The sequence below is a fragment of the Solanum stenotomum genome, unplaced genomic scaffold (assembly GCF_019186545.1).
Source record: "Solanum stenotomum isolate F172 unplaced genomic scaffold, ASM1918654v1 scaffold9373, whole genome shotgun sequence".
Classification (NCBI taxonomy): domain Eukaryota; kingdom Viridiplantae; phylum Streptophyta; class Magnoliopsida; order Solanales; family Solanaceae; genus Solanum; species Solanum stenotomum.
This window is the reverse complement of record NW_026037617.1, coordinates 654-8,821: the sequence shown is the minus strand read 5'-3', so window position 1 is coordinate 8,821 and position 8,168 is coordinate 654. Positions and strand designations below refer to the sequence as shown.

At 29.9% G+C, this 8,168-nt stretch overlaps 1 protein-coding gene across 1 annotated transcript; it reads right to left on the bottom strand.

Moving 5' to 3' along the window:
• Positions 1–4,804: 4,804 nt before the first annotated feature.
• On the bottom strand, positions 4,805–7,222 carry LOC125853088 (receptor-like protein 7). Its single transcript, XM_049532761.1, has one exon. It carries the CDS (start codon positions 7,220–7,222, stop codon positions 4,805–4,807), a length of 2,418 nt encoding a protein of 805 aa, XP_049388718.1.
• Between the last annotated feature and the right edge of the window lie 946 nt (positions 7,223–8,168).

Sequence of the window (8,168 nt, the reverse complement as noted above, 5' to 3'; positions counted from 1 at the left end):
TGGCCCAATCTTTTTCAACTCCCGATTTGCTCCGCTTTTCTTACAATTTCGAGACCTGTTCGTCAATTTTAATATCTGGCTGACTCAGATAAAAGAGGATATGGGCCTCCGCGGCCCAAAGGAAAATACGAGGATAGAATCCATGAGAACTCGGACAAGTTTCACATGCATCATAAAGAAGAAAAAGCCAAGGGTTAATATGCAATCTAACCGAAAATGAATAATAAAAGGAGTATGCCGAACTATTCAAGAATGCATATACTAACTTCAAGAAAATTAATAAGCATAAGAGGAGATCATGGAAATATGCCGGAAATTAGCGAATCTTATAAGAAATGACTAAGAAAAAAAAACTATGACTATTTCACGCACAAACAGTAGATACAAATTATTAACTCCTAAGAAGAAAAAAAAAAGGAATGTTAAATTGACAACTTCTCAAACAAAAAAAATAAAAATAAAAATAAAAATAAAAATAAAAATAAAAAATGAATATATAAAAAATANCTATCAAAGGACATAAAAAGAAAAGGGAAAAAATGAAATCGAAGTTAAAATGATTTGCATTCAATCTCAAAAGTTACAAAGAGCAGATGGGAAATTAGTGAACTCGTTTAGCCTTTATATAATGTTTTTTCCTAGACCTTTGAAATTTCCTTTCATTTATTTACTAATAAATTAATTTACTAATTAATATTCAATTCAACTTTTCAACTTCTTTGTACTTACTGTAGCAATGAAAGGTTGGCCATTGGTTAACGTAACAATTAAATAATTGAACCACCAACGTTTCATATAAAGTTATGGTTATTATAATTATTAAATGCAAACATTTTTTTATTGTATGAAATGTGCGTATTTATATTTTTATATTATAAATTAAACTTTTTGAAATAATAGTTGTTTGAAGGTTAAAATGATATTTAACTTTTAATAGGCGATTTGTAATTCAAAATTTTCATTTGGAAGGTTTCTACTTGACATAATATGATAATGATCAAAGTTTTAATATAAAATGAATAAACCAAAAAATAAGCAGGGAAAGAAAGAAAGATGATTGTCCTCAATCCTTATTAAATCATTGAATTAAGTGTGATAATTAAAGTATTATTACTCCACTTCCAAAGCATCCGTTCAATTCATGTTATTGAAAACTAATTTAATTGACTTTTTTTAATTATGGTGTAAATAAAAATTATTTTATAAAAAAATAATTTAGTATAAGGCCAAAATGGTAAATCAACTTTGAAGACAAGAGCTTCCCATTTTTAATAATATATAAAAATATAATATAATATAATATAATATAATATAATATAATATAATATAATATAATATAATAATAATATAATAATAATATATAATATAATATAATAATATATAATCTATGTATATCTATATAAAGTTGAATCTAGAATTGCTGATGTGGCACCTCCAATGGCTAGCATTTGTAATTGTCTATTTCTTCTTTTTTTTGAATTATTTTTGAATTTTTCCTTAAAAAATAAGTACATAAATGAGTATTGAATAATAGATGAAACTGTCATTTTAAATGAATTAAAACTGACAATTATTGCCTTTCTTTATCCATCTTATGTAACATTTAGACTATTCATTTACCTTATTAACTTTTTCATATTAATGTCACTTTCTATTCACATGTCTTTTGATATTCTAAGTATGGAAGAGTATCAATATAAATTCGAGCACAATTGGATATACATTTTTCATTACATTTTTCAAAAAAACTTGAGTGAATATTAATGCTATAATTTCTTCTAATATTTTTTTGTTGTTGCAGATTTATCCTTCAATACTTTTGTCACTCTCACAAATAATTCTCATGGTAAGCAAATATATAAATTTTATGTGTTTTTGATTTAAAGTTTATATGAAATTTTGGATATACATTTTGCATAATCATCCATTTTTCATTATATTTTTCAAAAAGACTTGAGTGAATATTAATGCTATAATTTCTTCTAATATTATTTTCTCGGTTGCAGATTTATCCTTCAATACTGTTGTCACTCTCACAAATAATTCTCGTGGTAAGCAGATATATATATATATATATATATATATATATATATATATATATATATATAAAGTTGAATCTAGAATCGCTGATGTGGCACCCTCCAATGGCCAGCATTTGTAATTGTCTATTTTTCCTTCTTTTTTTTTTGAATTATTTTTGAATTTTTCCTTAAAAAAAAAGTACATAAATGAGTATTGAATAATAGATGAAACTGCCATTTTAAATGAATTAAAACGGACAATTATTGCCTTTCTTTATTCATCTTATATAACATTTAGACTATTCATTTACCTTATTAACTTTTTCATATTAATGTCACTTTCTATTCACATGTCTTTTGATATTCCAAGTATGGAAGAGTATCAATATAAATTTGAGCACAATTGGATATACATTTTTCATTACATTTTTCAAAAAATCTTGAGTGAATATTAATGCTATACTTTCTTCTAATATTTTTTTTGTTGTTGCAAATTTATCCTTCAATACTTTTGTCACTCTCACAAATAATTCTCATGGTAAGCAAATATATATATTTTATGTGTTTCTGATTTAAAATTTATATGAAATTTTGGATATACATTTTGCATAATCATCCATTTTTCATTACATTTTTCAAAAAGGCTTGAGTGAATATTAATGCTATAATTTCTTCTAATATTATTTTCTCGGTTGCAGATTTATCCTTCAATACTTTTGTCACTCTCACAAATAATTCTCGTGGTAAGCAAATATATATATATATATATATATATATATATATATTATGTGTTTCTGATTTAAATTTATATGAAATTCTCAATAGTCACTTTCTTAATATAACCAGTAACCATACATGTTATAATAGTTACTTCACCCTCTTTATTTTTGACTATATGTTACTCATTATTTTCTCTTTTGGGGGAAAACAATGATAATGTGAATTTTCTCAAAAATACAAAATTAAACTCTAAAAATATCTTATAATCATTGTATGATATTGTTCTAAATATTCGCTTTTTTTATCATACTTTCATATTATTTGGTTTATAAAAGTGGTTAGCTTTGCTTTTGGAAAGCTAATGAGGAGTCGTCTACATTTTTTGAGATGCTAAGAGGTTTATTTCATCAAGTTCCTATAGTTAAACTTAAAGACTTTTAAAATATTTGCTTTCTTTATTTTGTAGTAATAATCGAAACTTTATATTTTACCGAGAATTTTAATATTTTTTTGGACACCCCCTTTCACAATTTTGTAGTTATGATTTTTTTTCCCTTTTTATTTGTAATAATTTTTATTTTTTTTGTAAACTTAAGTTTATAAGGTTCTCAAATTGTTGCAAATGAAAGGCTTTGAGCAATTGAGAATTCCATCATATGTTTGAAAAAGGTATAATTTTAAATGGAAAGAGATGAAGTATTTTTATTTAGTGTATTATTATTATTATTATTATTATTATTATTATTATTATTATCTAATAATTTAATATATTTGTTAAATAGTCCAAAGATTTCATAGACAAATTCAGTACTATTTTTATTTATTATTTTACTTTCTACAAATCAACTAAGTAATAATATTTTGATATGTAATAAAAATATATAATGTGAGTTATACTAAATTTTTAATATCTTATTACTATTCTTCAATGAGGTATAATTTAATAATGTAATTAAAATGAATTTATCATTGAAAATAATTTTTTTGGACGTTTAAGGTACATTTAAGGTTATGACTATATTAGGAAGGATTTACCAAAAGAACTATTTACGATTGGTGCTTCCCATAAAAAGAAAAAGAAAGTGAAAGTATTTTAAAATAGCTCGATTATAATGAATGCATTCTTGTAAAATATCTTGTACTATAATTTCTAATCAATTTGATCGTATCTAGGGTTGTCATAGCAGCAATAAAAATCTTAAGGTATTTCCACAGTTCCATCTACAAATTGTTGTTATTAGTTTTGATCGACGATCTTTTAAATCTTATGTTCACGCCTATAATTGTTAATACATTTACTTTCATTTTAGATTAAATGGATTAGAGTTAATTGTAAATTCAACTAATCTTTTTATGACCGCGCAAAGCGCGGACTTATTCACTAGTTTAGTATAAGGCCAAAATGATAGATATATGATGATTTGTCCAACTTTCCATCAACATCTCTTCTTCTGTTTTCACAATACTTTTCAAAGAGAGAAACTAGACCAAGTCAATTGAGGATTTTAGTGCAATTTTTCCACGGAATTTATATAATCATAAAAGGTCAAGACACGTCATTGAACCAATTATGAGAACAATTAGTGTACATTCAGAATAGAGGAAACCAAGTTGTACAAATACATTAAATTTTGATGCAATTTTTCCATGGAAGTATAGAATCATAAAAGATCAATATTCCGAGTTAGTGATTAGTTGTCTCTTCTGCTATTTTCAAACTTGTTAGTTACACAATAGTTTTCGATCACATTAAGTTGTCTTTCTTTTAGCTTGTTTTTAAGAATATATTTGACTTTCATGCTATTTGTACCTAAGCTAATATATGAGGAACCCCGCGTTCCTAAAATATGATGATGTTGGTTCTTTAAGAAATACATAACTTTTTTGAAAAATCTGAGCTAATGAGTGGCTGTGTAAATCACTTCTGTCAACTTGAAATAGAAACAGATTAACATAGCCATTGATACTAAAATAACACACAAAAACAGAAAATTAAAACACACAAAAACAGAATCAGAAAAGTTCAATCAACTAAAGACAAGTTGGCCCCTCTCAATCTTCCATTAAGTCCGTCGTCTCTGAGCTCTCTTCTGTGGCCTTCTTCTTTTGTGAGGCATGAGTCCTTCGAAAAATTCCACAAACCATTTTGGCTTACGATATTTAAACATGAGACTCCACATGACAGTTCCAACAACTAGTCCAAAACTGTAGCCTATGACTACTGATTCCCAAGTAAATCCACTAAAAAAATATGTCTCGCCTTCTTCTTCGGACTCCAATTGTTGAGGAACATGCGATGAATCACTCATTCCACATTTCTTTGTTAAAGGAAGACCACATAAATCAAGGTTGCCACCATATGAGTCATTTTCAAATGTGTTGAATTGTCGACCTTGAGGAATTGGTCCGACGAGATGATTTTGAGAGAGGTTTAAGAAGGCCAGAAAGTTCATTCTTGTCAATTCCTGTGGAATCTTTCCAGTGAGCCGATTCCAAGAGAGATCTAAAGCTTCAAGCATACTCAATTGTCCTAGTTTCATTGGAATATCCCCTCTGAGATTGTTACGGGATAAATTGAGTAGCCGAAGTGAGCTGAGATCCTTTAGTGTTTTCGGAATCACACCTTCAAAATGATTGCTTGAGAGATCTATGGTTGTCATAATTGTGCTGATTCTTTGTAGCTCAATATCGTGCCCTTTGATTACCAAACTCACTGAATCCTCATAGGATATGACAAATGGCGAAATCGACACAGATTCCATGTACATGATATTTCCTGTGTCTTCACCATCTAATTTGATCATTGCCTTGAAGTTTCCAAAAACTTTTGCAGGAAGTGAGCCACTGAAATCATTACGAGAAAGATCAAAAATTCGCAACTCGAGAAAGCAAAACTTAGTCTGACACGTACTTATAGGTCCATGGAACTTGTTCGACTTTAATATAAGGACCTGCAGCTCTTGAAGAGTTCCGAGCCAAGCTGGAAACGTGTCATTTATAGCATTGTTCCCTACATCAAGGACTTGTAGACCATTACAATTGAGCAACGACACAGGAACAGGTCCTTCAAATCGATTACCATTTACGACAATGGTACTCAATGAAGGGCTTTGTGCACATAAATGGGGAAGACTCCCTGTGAAATTGTTCCTTCTTAAGTCTAGCACCGTTAGACTAGCCATGCTTCCCAAGCAATGTGGAACTGAGTCACTGAAGTTGTTGCGTGATAAATCTAATAAGATAAGCGAACTTATGCTACAAATGGATGAAGGTAGTGGACCCTGAAGGGAGTTAAATTTCAGATCAAGATACTCTAGACTATAGTAATGAAATTGTGGTAGGTGGCCTGTCAATGAATTATGAGAAAGGTTTAGGAACTTCAACGAGTCCCATCTCATGCCGCTAAACCAGTCAGGAATTTGACCACGAATCTTATTGTTAGAAATATCCAAGTACACAAGTGTCTTTACATTTCTCAAGAAGTGTGGAAAATCCTTCAGTTGACAAGATGATAAGAATAAAGATGATAGGCTAAGAAAGGTGATATTCATTCCCTCATCAATGGTGATGTTATTTGATGAAATTCCAAGGGTTTCAAGGTTTGTGAGATTCACAAGTGATTGAGGAAAAGAACCACTGAGTTGATTATTGCTTAAATGCAGTTCTTTTAATGTTGGGTTTGTTTTGATCACTTCATCGGCTAGTCCTCTGAATCGGTTATGTTGGAGCAACACTGAAGATAGGGAAGGTAGGCTAAACACCCAAGATGGTATGGTACCATTCAGTGAGTTGTATGACAAATCCACAGAAGTTAGCTTTTGAAGCATGCTTGCTTTGCTAAGATGTGTCAAGTTTAAAATTGTGGAAGGAAACGAACCGATGAAGCTGTTATAAGAAAGATCTAAATAACGTAGCTCTTGGAGGTTAGAGAAAACATCAGGAATTTCACCTGAAAAGGAGTTGTCAGAAAGATATAAAATTCTGAGGTGCTTCAATTTAGAGATTGTGGAAGGAATATGGCCAGTGAAATGATTAATAGATAAAATCAACACCGTAATTTGTGTTAGGTTGCCTATGGAATCAGGAATGGAACCAGAGAATTGACATTGTTGGAGGTTCAAGATATTCAAGGAACTCAATGTGCCAATTGAATCAGGCAGCTCACCAGAGATTCCTGTGTATGAAATATCCAACTCCATTAACAGAGGGTGGGTCTTTGGAAAAACTCCTTGGAGAAGATAATTCCCACTCAATTTGAGCGTTTCCAAGCTGTTTGGCAGAAGGAAAAGTCTCTCTGTGAGAACACCTCGCAGATTAGTACCATCAAGATCCAGGTACCTTAAGTAGGAAGAAGAAATATTCACAGGTATCGGAGATGAGATGTTGACATAAGAGAGAGAAAGTATTTGTGAAGTTCTGAAACATTGCTTCAAATGTTCTCTCATCAAGTTGTAATTCACACTCATAAAAAGAATAACCATTAGAAAGATGAAGTGAAACCAAATTGGAAAGGTATGAGATTTCTGTTGGGATTTTCCCTAGAAAGTAAGCATCAGAAAGGTTGAGATGCCTCAAATTTGTCAATTGGCCAATGTTATGTGGGATTGAAGAATGATTAAAGTCATTGTAAGCAAGGTTTAGTGTGTGGAGATGATGAAGTTGGAAGAGGCTACTATTGGGAGGAAAAGTGCCAAAAAGCAGACTACAACTAAGGTCTAACCCGATAACATGACCGTTTAATAAGTCACAAGTGACTCCATCCCAACTGCAGCAATCCCTACTCTCATTCCAAGACTTTGTTTTTGGGAAACAATCTTCATAACACTCATAACTACAGTACTCTTCGGACATATTTTGAAAGGATTGCTTAAACTGAAGCAAATCAGAAGCTTCAGTGGGAGAGCAAAGATGATGATCAAAGGAAGAAGAAAAACATTCACTTATTAGCAATACAAAACACAGAAATGAATAAAAGAAAAACAGACTCATGACCATTTTTTGTTTGTTTGTTTTCAGCGATGTTTGTTCTCTTCTTACAAATCAATCAGCATTATCCACATATATATATACTAGTTTCAGTTGTCATACATAAATTGAATAACTATAACATACTGATTAATGTAATCCTACAAGTAAAGTTTCAACAAGGTAGGATATACGCAGACCTTTATGAAGTAAGAATACAAACAACAAAAATTTCAATGAAAAAATATAATATAAAGTTAGAATAATCAAATCTTACTCAAAACATTAAGAAGATTAAACAATGGTATTGAAATAATTGCGCTGAATTTGATAAGTTGATATAATATTATTAAAATAGTATTGATTTCACTACATCAAAAATGATCTTTAACAACAATTAATTAAGTTTAATTGTCGCTAAATATGTATTTTTAAAGGCAATTTACACTCTTGCATGTGTCT